This window comes from Leucoraja erinacea, chromosome 3 (genome assembly GCF_028641065.1).
Source record: "Leucoraja erinacea ecotype New England chromosome 3, Leri_hhj_1, whole genome shotgun sequence".
NCBI classification, from domain to species: domain Eukaryota; kingdom Metazoa; phylum Chordata; class Chondrichthyes; order Rajiformes; family Rajidae; genus Leucoraja; species Leucoraja erinaceus.
In genome coordinates, this window is record NC_073379.1 from 55,357,816 (window position 1) to 55,370,634 (window position 12,819).

At 42.7% G+C, this 12,819-nt stretch overlaps 1 protein-coding gene across 2 annotated transcripts in view; it reads left to right on the top strand.

Moving 5' to 3' along the window:
* rassf6 (Ras association domain family member 6) overlaps positions 1–12,819 on the top strand; it is a 42,109-nt gene that overhangs the window by 25,266 nt on the left and 4,024 nt on the right. For both annotated transcript variants that reach the window (XM_055632727.1, XM_055632728.1), the window contains exons 4-8: positions 243–382; positions 1,336–1,439; positions 2,071–2,249; positions 10,396–10,497; positions 12,096–12,147. In XM_055632727.1, the coding sequence (XP_055488702.1) occupies positions 243–382; positions 1,336–1,439; positions 2,071–2,249; positions 10,396–10,497; positions 12,096–12,147 (577 nt within the window). The remainder of the gene's footprint in view (positions 1–242; positions 383–1,335; positions 1,440–2,070; positions 2,250–10,395; positions 10,498–12,095; positions 12,148–12,819) is intronic.

Genomic DNA, 12,819 nt, shown 5'->3' on the forward strand with positions numbered 1-12,819 from the left:
TCACACACATTCACACACATTCACACGCAGGCAAAGGTGGGTGAAGTGTCTTGCCCAAGGACACAACGACAGTATGCACTCCAAGCGGGATTCGAACCGGCTACCTTCCGGTCGCCAGCCAAACACTTAGCCCATTGCGCCATCTGTCGCCCTAAGCTGTTGAGCTCATTAGGGGGCTGAGTGTAATGTTTGAATCTATTTAACTAAAGTTAAGCATTTAACTTCAACATTTCGCTATGTAGATCAATGGAAGGATTGTCTTGGAAGGATTACTGGATATTTCGTGGGGTGTACACCAACCAATAAGATTACAGATAAATGATGAGAAATCCAAGTCACAAGCAAAAGGTGCCCAATCCCCAGACCCTGTGATGAACAAAAGGTGGGTTAAGCTCTGCAACATGGTAGATAAAATGTACAGGGTGATACATTATCCCAGGCAAGTTTCATTGTGGGATTGTTGGGCCAAGAATTATATTACATATATTACTGTATTGTTGTTCTTCAGACTATACGTCTGCCAGATTCTATCCTCATACTCCAGCTTCAATTCTACCTGATGGTGTCCTCTGTACAGAATAGTACTTATTCTCAGTTCCCCAAGCTGTACTGTCCTTCTAGACTAACATCTTTCTCCAGAAATATCTTACCCCATCTCCCTTGGACCTCATACTTCAGTGCTGTCAAACCAGCCCCTCCCCCAGATTCAATTCACCCTAATTCTCCATCTTAATCCACCAATAGGCTATTCCCCACCACCCTCAAACTATCTTTCCTTCTCAACCCAATGGACATTATCTCCATCACAACCCCACCATTCATTGCAGTACTACCTTTGAGTCATTTTGACCCACTCCTGAGTCTTATTCAACAAGTGGTTAGTGAACATATATGCACTGCAATGTTAGGGTTTCCATATTTTGAATGAATTGTTAAATTGAGATCCTCAATTGAGATCTGCTCTCCTCAATGGATACAAAAGATCACGTGGTGCTATTTGAAAGAAAAGCAAAACCATTGTGTCCAGCGTCCTGGTCAATCATTATCACTTGAATCAATTATCAGGTCACTCAAACATTGCTGTTTGGGAGAGCAATTATGAGCAAATTGGCTGTTGCATTTCCAAATTTGAAATACTTCATTGGTTGCAAAGGCATTTTGTAGGTTTTGAAAAGGACACAACAGAGACCTAAGGTAGCCACAAAATGCTGGAGCAACTCAGCGGGACAGTATCTCTAAAGAGAAGGAATAGGTGATGTTTCGGGTCGAAACCCTTCTTCAGAGACCTAACATCTTCTTTGCCATTTCAGTAAATTATTTAACTTGTGCTTGCAGAGGAATGACGCGATGGGGAGAGTTTGATAATTTGTGCAACATTGCAGAACTAGAAGAGGAGTCAGGGTCGGAAACTGATGAACAAGAGGCCGCCCGGCAGCCGGGTAAGGTTCCTGAGTCAATATTTAATGGCTTTCCACAGCACTGGTCTTCATATGCTGGAAGATTGAATGTTGTTGGGAAAGCAGAGATTTTTTAAATTTAGGTCAATTTTGATTAAAAAACGATGCCATCAATCTTTCTGGATAATGTTCCTGAAATTATGACCAATTGTGCAAGTGAATAAGAAAAGTCTCTTTCTTCCAGTGTACATTAGTAACGGTGAGGGAGGGTCAACAATGTAAAATTGCACTGAGATTGAAGAGGGAGACTTAGGAAAAATATATTTTCATTAAGTCTACAATCCTTTAAAACTGTGGTGCTGAACTCATCTTTCCATCACACCACAATCTGGTGTTTCCAGTCATTATTCAATTAATTTCTGATTTAAAGAAAATATAGTAGATAAAAGTGCTAGCAGTCAGCTTGGTTCTGTAATTGGATATTCTCTTAACTTAGAGTTATGATCAGAAAATTCCAGCAGTCTGATTTTAACAAGCATTTATGACGTTTGTTCATTTAGCAATGATTTTGTTCCAGACAATGTGAGGACAAAGGATTAACCAGCTTGAGCTCTTGGGGGGAAAGGTGGGACATAAAAGTTGCAAATTAATCCATTCTTCTCTCATTTTTAAGTCTTTGAAAGCAGTACATTAAAGCCTCAACGGAACCGAGAGCCAGAAAGTGGCATTTTAATACGTACCCGGAGTGATGTGTCGCTGGTGAAGATGAGGGTAAAGAACCAGGCAGTGGCTGCAGCACAAAAAGCCAAACGCCATCGCTCTTCCATCAATGGCCATTTTTACAACTACAAGGTATGAGGACAGAATCCAGTTATTTTCTACAAAAACAAGGACAATAGACAATAAGTGCAGGAGTAGGTTGTTCGGCCCTTCGAGCCAGCACCGCCATTCACTGTGATCATGGCTGATCATCCACAATCAGTACCCCATTCCTGCCCTCTCCCCATATCCCTGGTCTGCATTATCTTTAAGAGTTCTATCTAACTCTCTCTTGAAAGCATCCAGAGAATTGGTCTCCACAGCCCTCTGATGCAGAGAATTCCACAAATTCACAATGCTCTGTGTGAAAAAGTTTTTCCTCATCCCAGTTCTAAATGGCTGACCCCTTATTCTTAAACTGTGGCCCCTGGTTCTGGACTCCCCCAACATCGGGAACATGTATCCTGTATCTAATTGTGTCAAATCCCTTAATAATTTTATATGTTCCTATAAGATCCCTTCTCATCCTTCTAAATCCCATTATATACAAGCCCAGTCGCTCCATTCTTGCAACATATGACAGTCCAGTCATCCCGGGAATTAACCTTGTGAACCTATGCTGCATTAGCAAGAATGTCCTTCCTCAAATTTGGAGACCAAAACTGCACACAATACTCCAGGTGTGGTCTCACCAGAGCCCTGTACAACTGCTCCTATAACTCAACTACCCTTGTTATGAAGGCCAACATGCCATTAGCTTTCTTCGCTGCCTGTGTACCTGCATGCTTACTTTCAGTGATTGATGTACAAGGACACCCAGATCTCATTGTACTTCCCCTTTTCCTAATGACACCATAATAATTTGCCTTCCTGTTCTTGCCACCAATGTGATAACCTCATATTTGTCCACATTAAACTGCACCTGCCATGCATCTGCCCATTCACCCAACCTGTCCAAGCCACCCTGCATCCTCGTAGCATCCTCCTCACAGTTCACACTGCCACCCAGCTTTGTGACATCTGCAAATTTGCAAATGTTAGTTTTAATTCCTTCCATCCAAATCATTAATGTATATTGTAAATAGCTGCGGTCCCAGCACCGAGCCTTGCAGCACCCCACTAGTCACTGCCTGCAATTCTGAAAGGGACTTGTTAATCCCTACTCTTTGTTTCCTTTCTGCCAACCAATTTTCTATCCATGTCTAGCCTCAATACCATGTGTTCCAAATTTGCCTACTAATCTCCTATGTGGGACCTTATCTAAGGCTTTCTGGAAGTCCAGGTACACTACATCTACTGGCTCTCCCTTGTCCATTATCATTGTAACATCCTAAAAAATTCCAGAAGATTAGTCAAGCATGATTCCACTTCGTAAATCCATGCTGACTCGGACCAATCCTATTACTGCTATCCAAATGTGCCGCTGTTTCATCTTTTGTAATCTCCAGCATCTTCCCCACCTGGTCTAACTGGTCTATAAATCCCTGTTTTCTCTCTCCCTCTTTTCTTAAAAAAGTGGGATAACATTAGCTACCCTCCAATTCACAGGAACTGATCCTGAATCTATAGAACATTGGAAAATGATCACCAATGTGCCCACAATTTCCAGAGCCACATCCTTGTACCCTGGGATGCAGACCATCAGGCCGTGGGGATTTATCAGCCTTCGATCCCATCAGCCTACCCAACACCATTTCCTGCCTAATGTGGATTTCCTTCATCACCCAAGGTCCTCTGGCCATCTGGGAGATTGTTTCCTTAGTGAAGACAGATCCAAAGTAGCTGTTCAATACGTCTGCCATTTTTTCCCCCATAATAAATTCACCAGTTTCTGTCTTCAAGGGAGCCACATTTATCTTAACTATTTTTTCCTCTTCACATACCTAAAGAAGCTTTAACTATCCTCAAGTTCAAGTTCAAGTTACATTTATTGTCACATGCACCAATTGGTACAGTGAGATTTGAGTTGCCATACAGCCATACAAATAAGAGTTTAACATGAACATCCCACACAGCGGAATGATCATTTCCCACTATGAGGGAAGGCAATAAAGTTTAGTCATCTTCCACTTTGTTCACCCGTGGTCGGGGCCTTTGAACCCTCTGCAGTCGTTGCTACAGACAGCCCGCTGTTTCAGGCCCTCTTGCCGGGATGATCGGAGCTCCGACGTTGGAACGGAATAACACAATCAGCAGCTTGGAATTTCCGAATCGGCTGCTTCCTACCAGAGACCGCGGCTTCCGAAGTCCACGGGCCGAGCTGGGCAGAGCTCCAACACTGGCGACGCTCGGCAAGGGATCCCAGACCTCCGCGATGTTAAAGTCAGCGCCGACCGCGGTTAGAAGCTCCGCAGACCACAGCTCCACTGTGTTAAAGTCAGCAGGCCCAACACTCCGGAGCTCCAACACGGGAAATCCCCAACAAAGGATCAGCCCACTCCACGATGGAATTCAGTGCTGCATCGGCTGCTGAAGCTCTAGCTGGTCTCCAGCTAGAAAAGGCCGCACCAATCCAGTTGGTAGGCCCCAAGGGGGGGGGGAAGTTGCGACATGGGGAAAAGACGCATCTCCGTCCAGGTAAGTGACTGAGAAACGGTTTCCCCCTATCCACCCCCCCCATCACCCACATCAAAAAAGACTAAGAAACCTTTAGAACATACTTTTAGACACATTTAAAATAACAAAAAGGGTGAAAGGACTAACAGCTGCTGGCGAGGCTGCCATTACGGTGGTGCCACCCAATGGAACTTGAACTTGAACAAAGATCAGCAAGGATATCTTCTGGCATTCTGTAATCTCTCAAGCAACATCAAAAACAGAGATTAATTGCTTACACAATTTGATGTGCGTGGAACACATTTCATGCAAATTAACTACCACATCTAACAAAATAATGGCAGAGATAAAATTTCAAAATGTTCCTTATTGATGGTGAAATGCTCTTTACATCCCAAATATGTAAGAAGCGCTTAAAAGGTTTATTCTTCACAGAAAAAATCAATCAAATCAAATCCAGGATTTTATTATGCACGTAACAACCGAACATTAAAATTGTAGAGTAATGCCCCTGTCCCACTTAGGAAACCTGAACGGAAACCTCTGGAGACTTGCGCCCCACCCAAGGTTTCCATGAGTCGCCAGGGGTTTTGGTCACTCACCTGGAAAGACTCGACCGAAGCGTGAGCTGCATCTACTGACCAAAGATCCTATAGGATCATTGCTACCGACCACACACACACACACACACACACACACACACACACACACACACACACACACACACACACACACACACACACACACACACACACACACACACACACACACACACACACACACACACACACACACACACACACACCGCGAAGGTGGGGGCCAGGGACAACGGAAGAACGCTGTCTGCGCGATGAAGAGGAAGGTAAATGGCTGCCACAGAGCATGGTAAATCCTTTAGAGAGTGCGGGACGGAGGGAGAGAAGGGGAAAGAAGCGGAGAGAAGGCCAGAGCAGGGGAGAGAAGGGGAGAGAGAAGGGGAGTGAAGGGGAGAGAGAAGGGGGGAGAGAAGGAGTGGAGACAGTTTTAAGAAGTTTAATAAAGTCATCGGGCATTTTACCTTCCAGCGGATCTTCTAGGTCCTGAAAACCAAAGATCCTACAGGATCTTTGCTGAAAACTCCAATGAGCCTATCAAAATGTCCGGTCAGCGAAGGAGATTGCCTTCAACTGCCTGTAAGTAAATAGCAACCCCACTCCACTGGCTTCGACCAAACGGCAACCTATTTTAAGTCGAGGCCGGTTTTGGTTTTGGTTTTGTTGAAATAATCGCAAGAACATAGATTAAGCCTCGACTACGCGGAAACCACTTTGGACCATTAGGAGAGTGACCAAAACCTCCGGGAACCTCACGGAAACCAGAGATTTCCGTTCAGGTTTCCTAAGTGGGACAGGGGCATTACTGCCAACAGTTCCTCCACAACACTCCACTAAGTTCTCATAAAGCAAGACTAGTGGCCATAGGTCCCTGATGTCAGGTTACCTGTGCCCCAAGATGTAATTCCTCCTTCCCCATCTCCCAAGTTGAAATGGATCTTGTTTCAAGTGCTAATTTTCTTCACAGGTAACACACCAAAGTTTGTACCTCGCTCCCATTCCTAATAATTTGTATCTCTTAGAAGGTAATGGGGCCAACCTCATGTGTAACCCCTTCCAAAATAAATCTTGCGTATCCTTCAGCAAGTATGAAAGTTTACATGGATAAAATCAGAATAAACGACATTGTTTCCTTGACATAAGCCATTATTTTCCTAATCCCCATCCACTAAATAAAAATTAAGTAAAGAAACTGGACTTAGGCAAGTTCTGAAGATGGATTTTAATAATAGCGACAACTTCTGTCCACTTTAAGCAGATTCCTCATTGAGATTCTTTAAAAGCTTCAGAATATTCCACAGCAAAAATGAGCACAAATTGTATAGGAAAGAACTGCAGATGCTGGTTTAAATCAAAGATAGACACAAAATGCTGGAGTAACTCAGCGGGACAGGCAGCATCCCTGGAGAGAAGGAATGGGTGATGTTTTGGGTCGAGACCCTTCTTCAGACTGAAATCCGAAACGTCACCCATTCCTTCTCTCCAGGGATGCTGCCTGTCCCGCTGAGTTACTCCAGCATTTTGTGTCTATCTTCAGCTGCTGGATAAATGGGTAGAATGTATGGATAAAGTGTACACTCACAATCTTTATTCCCAGAGTAGAGGATTCTAAAACCCGAGGGCATAGGCTTAAGGTGAGAGAGGAGATATGTAAGAGGGACCTCAGAGGGGGGGACTTTATCTCTCAGAGAGCAGTCCATATCTGGAACAAACTGACAGAGGAAGCTATAGCGGACACTCTTACGTCTAATAAAAGACATTTGGACAGACATGCACATACGAGGGGTTTAGAGGGTGATGAGCTAAATGCAGACAAATAGGACTCACCCAATATGCCAACTTGGTCAGCATGGACAAGGTGCGCCTCGTTAATATATAATTTGTCATGAGCTTGCTTCTACTTTTTCCTAATGTAGACAGTCCTGTAAATCAATATTTCATGCTGCTCAGGTGCAGTTTAAAGAGTAACTGGACACTGACCAAATGTTGCTGTTCATTCAGGCGGTGTGGCTCACAGCACAATCTGAAGAAGGACTTTGTTCATTAACAGTTAAATGAAGCAAACACCATTAATCATTTTACACACACACAAATCTTAGTTAAAGGTCTTACTGAATATATTATTTGTGGTGAATGGTTTGAAATTATAATTGGAAACATTTGGGTATAACTTTTAAATTCATGTCACCTTGCGCTGGCGAGGATGATCATGAAGTTCACACATGAATAATTCCACCTATCCAAAGCATAGAAGATAGATTAAAGAAAAGTACCATATGTTGGAAATAATCCCCATCAACTATATTCAGTTTTCCCAGTGATCTGCCCATATTAGTCAAACAGTAATAGCTTTTTCTCTTCATTAAGAGTGTCAATTACAATGGTGTTATTTAAACCTTATTAAGGGGGCAAGCTATTTTAGGCTGTTGAACAGCTGTTCAATAGTTATATCATGCAATCCTCTCAGGGTGCCAAGTGACAAACACGTGACCAAGCCTGGTGAAACTCATTCTGTATTCACTGGAATTCTGGGATGGTAGAAAAGGCCAAAGGGAAACATTTTCTGAGGCACAGCTTCTATAGAACTTTTTAGCAAGTATATCAATAAGAAATATTAACAATGTTGAATATATCACTGAAATCACATTTTAGCTAGGAGGAGGGGGGAAATGAAATACCTGGAATATGGCCACTTCCTGGCCATTGAACGAAAGAATATTGAGATATAATTTCTAGAAATGACAAAACATTAAAGTCAAACAAGTTCTCGAGTTGGTAAAATTAACTTGATGCAGGGGTCAGGTTTACATGCATGTTTCCACTGTAAACAGCAGGAGCTAAACAATCTCTGAGCACTAACATCCCCATTGGGATATATTGGACTTTGAAGGCATGCAATGCATTTTGATTTTGAAGGTCATAACAAAATGAAGGCAGAGCAACATTCTCATTACTTCCCTTTAAAAGAGAAAGGCAATGGAGAAAGTAGTCTGGCATTTGTTCATGTGTATTTGCTTATTCCTTAGAAAATGTTGCATAAAACAATCCAATCAGAAAGATTATTATAGTCATACAGCATGGAAACAGGCCATTTGGTCCAACATCCCCATGCCGATCAAGGTCCCCCATCTACGCTAATCCCACTTGTCTGCGTTAGGACCTTATCTGATCTTCTGGCAGCATACACCATCTACCCACTACCCTCTGTGTGAGAAAGATTGCCCCACAGGTTACTATTAAATTTTTCCCCTCTCACCTTAAACCTCAGTCCTCTGGTTCTTGATTCCCCTATTCTGGATGTAAGACTGTGCATTCACCCTTTCTATCCCCTCTCGGGATCTTTTACATGACAAATAAAATGAATCTGGGTCAATTGGTCTAGTGTTCATAAGAATTCTGAAGAATTAGAGGGAATCTCATTGAAACCTACACAATTCTAACAGAACTGGACACATCAGATGCAGGAAGGATGGTCATGATGGTGGGAGGTCATTGTCTAGAGGTAAGGGATAAGCTAACAAGGACAAAGATGAGGAGAAACTTCTTCACCCAAAGAGTGGTGAACTAGCTGCACAGCGGCTCAGAGGAAAGTGCTCCAGAGGGCCATTGACAACGTCCAGAGGATTGTCGGCTGCCCTCTCCTTACCTTGGAGGACTTACACAGTTCCCGCTGCATCAAAAAATCCCAGAGTATCATAAAGGACATTTCCCACCCCGGACACTCCCTGTTTGAACTGTTGCCGTCAGGCAGACGGTACAGATCTACAAGGACAAGCACGAACAGACTAAAAAACAGTTTTTACCCCACTGCTATAAAAGCACTAAATGTAGCCGCCAAGGAACGCAGGGGCGATACATACTAAGGGACTGTGGTACACTGTGAAATCGACAGAAGGATGGAGGGTTGGGTGTTTATGCGTGCTATTTTCGTGATATTTATTTAAATCTTTTAATATTTTATCTTGTATGTATCGCTAGCTTTTAGAAATGTTTGAATGGTGCACTGACTGGCTGACATTTTTTAATTTCATTGTACATGGTTCATGTTACAATGACAATAAAGAAACTATTTTATTCTAGTGGAATGTTTCACCACAGAAAGTAGTTGAAGTCAAATAATTAAATATATTAAAGGAGGTGCTGGCCTTATGGTTATTGGGATCCAAGGATATGGGGAGAGAGCCGGAACATGGTGGTAAATGTGGATGATCAGCCATGATCATAGCGAATGGCAGCTTAGGCTGAGTGACCTACTCCTGCCACTGCTTTTCATGTGTCATGAACTCTCAGGCTGCCTATGATTTTTGTACCGGGTGAGTCTATGGGTCACATGTGGACTGACTGTAAGAGATGCCAGCTGGTGTTATGCTACATAAAAAGTCTGCTTTCTTATTTCTGATTTCTCTTCTGTCTCAAGCTCATGATCTTTGGCTTCTTGAATTAGAGGAAAGCTGACATGGTGGAGAACCTTTCATAGATTTTCTCCAGGGCCTGGCAGGAAGAATCTATGACCTTTCACTGTGGCTGATTACTGCTCTTCCACCAAGTAACCTGGGAGAGAGACATTGCTGTGTCCACCGGTGTAATTGAGGCCTTCCGGAGAAGATGATGACTATTATGGGCACTGTTTCATGTTTCTTTTTTTTAATTTTATCATTTGGATGTTTATTTTTGTACATCTCCAAAAATATTATTTTTATCTGAGTTTATTTCTATTTGTTTCTGACAATGAGGCTACTCCATGATTCCTATTGGTCTAATGAAAATGACAAACAGTTAGCTCCTGATTGTATCTACCTATGCTATCCAATAAAGATCCATCCCAATAAGTACATATTTGCAACCTATTATTGCTGCTTATAAATCAAATATATTCAGATTTTAACCAGAAGCAGATTTCTGGGAGAAGAAGGGTATGCAAGTGTCTAAAGTATCCAATGTGTTAGCCTGAGGTTTCAACTCTTTAACTTTGATAGAATGCCTAAAATGGAGTTTTGCAGTGCAATACAACATACAATAATTAAAGTGACAGTCCAGACAATTAAAGCTTATTACCTGCAGTATAAAAGTATTGGTTTTGTGTTTTGCAGACATCCATTTTCACACCAACCAAAGGCTCCGTAACCAGTGTGAGAATCAACAGCACATTGACAACCAAGGAGGTGATAGCACTGCTCTTACAAAAGTTCAAGGTACATTTTTTAAATTCTAAAGCATCTGTAATGCTTCTGATCACCGCCATATGCTAACACCCTCAGCACCCATTTATTTATCACCCTTTCTTGCTCACTCGTTGTATTTTCTCGGTCTACTATTCACATATTCCTTCACAATCATTCTCACTCACATTTTTTTTTGTTCCCACACCTCTCCTTCCAATCCTCTTGAGCCTTCATTCCACAGACCCTCCACTCCCAAAAGTTCTTCGTTTCTACTCACCTTGTTGTGCCAATCCCCTTGTCGTCCACTCCTCTCCTCTCACCCATCTAACCTGCTACAACCCCTCATTCTCCCAATCTTTCACATGGACCTGCTTCCCTTGCAGCACCTATTTCCGTCATGAACCCGCTTGTGGAGCTATTCAATCTTTCACTCTGTTTTCTGGGTGATGTACTGACTTACCCTGTTTCTCCTGGATAACAGCCGCTGTTCAAACATAGCTTGTGTGTTCCCTTAAGCCATTGCTTTTCCCAAAGCATTAAAAATCTATAGTAAGAGCAAAACTGGTATTTAATTTTCTGACACTCAACCCCTTTAAAATATATAAATGATGGACCAACCTACAGAAAGCAGTGTAGGCATTCATACCCAACTTAACTCTGTTAAAACCAAATGTGGCCACTATAATTTCTATTCCAGGCCAGACAGGTGTCTGGGAGTCACTGAAGTCTCTGATATTTTGGGTAGCACGGTGGCGCCGTGGTATATTTGAAGCCTTACGGAGCTTGCAGCGCGAGACCCAGATTCGAGCCCGACTATGGGTGCTGTCTGTACAGAGTTTGTACATTTTCCCCGTGGCCCCGTGGGTTTTCTCCGAGATCTTCGGTTTCCTCCCACACTCCAAAGATGTACAGGTCTGTAGGTTCATTGGCTTGGTGAATGTGTAAATTGTCCCTAGTGTGTGTGGAATAGTGTTAATGTGCAGGGGTCGCTGGTCGGTGCGGACTCGGTGGGCCGAAGGGCCTGTTTTGCGCTGTATCTCTAAACTAAACTAAAATATCCCTGTGGTGTCTCCAATCAATCTTTAAGAATTCTACCTCAATTCTGTTTTAAAAAATTGTGTTTTGGATTTTCTTTAAATAATTAGGAAATCATTTGAGAAGAAGTGCTAGTGTTCTTAACCATTAACTTATAGCTCCTGAAGTTATGCACACTGAACCCAACTTTAGCTAACACTGCCAAAGAACTGGGATAAATAAGTCCCACAGTTCGAAGTTAGATCTTCTGGTAGAGGAGTAACAAAATCAGTGGATAAATTGTAATACTGTAATTATTGTTTTCTTTTGCTGGAAAACATCTATGGTCATGAGAAAGTTTAGATAGTGGGAGGACATGTTCACAAAGCCATTTTAAAGAAGCGTGAGGACATGTTGCTACAATCTGAACCAGAAAGTGATTTTTTTACAAGAAATTTAGGGTAAGAATTTATGGAGAAAGCTGACAAATTAAGTGTGAAAGAAATATGATGAAAATAATGTAAGTAGCACAAATAAGACAGTGCTCGTGTATAGCACGTGGTTGTGGTATATCATAATTTATCCTCCCTTGACACATCTTTATTTCTTGACAGATAGAAAATGACCCCAATGATTTTGCACTATATGTTGTTCATGCCAGTGAAGGTAAGTGACCTGCACAATTTTCCATTTGCTATTGGCTGAGCCAGTGGCTGGAGTGGGGTGAGGGGCCAAGCTGACATGCGTATGTGCACAAACTAATGTGTCCTAAGCCCCTGTCCCACTTAGGAAACCTGAACAGAAGGTCTTACCTTCCACTACCTGCAACCTCTGGCAACCACTTGCAACCTCCGGCAACCACCTTCAACTAGCATCGCAAGCGGCTTAGACTAAAAAATCACCGATTTTTAAAACGGCAACCTATTTTTAGTCGCAGCCGGTTTTGAATTTTTTTAAATAATCGCCGGAACATAGAAGAAGCGGAAACCACTTTCGCCCATTAGAGAGACTGACAAAAACCTCCGGGAACCGCACGAAAACCTTGGGTGGGGCGCAAAGTCTCCAGAGGTTTCCGTTCAGTTCATTAAGTGGGGCAGGGGCTTTAGTGTGTGTCACAGTACCTTGGACCTCCTTGCAATTGCTCTTAGACCTCGCTCTGTCAGGTCCATGGGGTGTATGGTGTGGAACAGCCACGACACATTAAAGGAATTTACACACGGGAATCTTCCCCTTTTTGGAACAGGAGTGGAAGTATGCCAATTTGTATCCTGAGGAACATCCCGAGAAGAGGGCCAAGTGGCAGCAGCAAGTAAACTTCAGCTTGCTGGTTGTTATTTG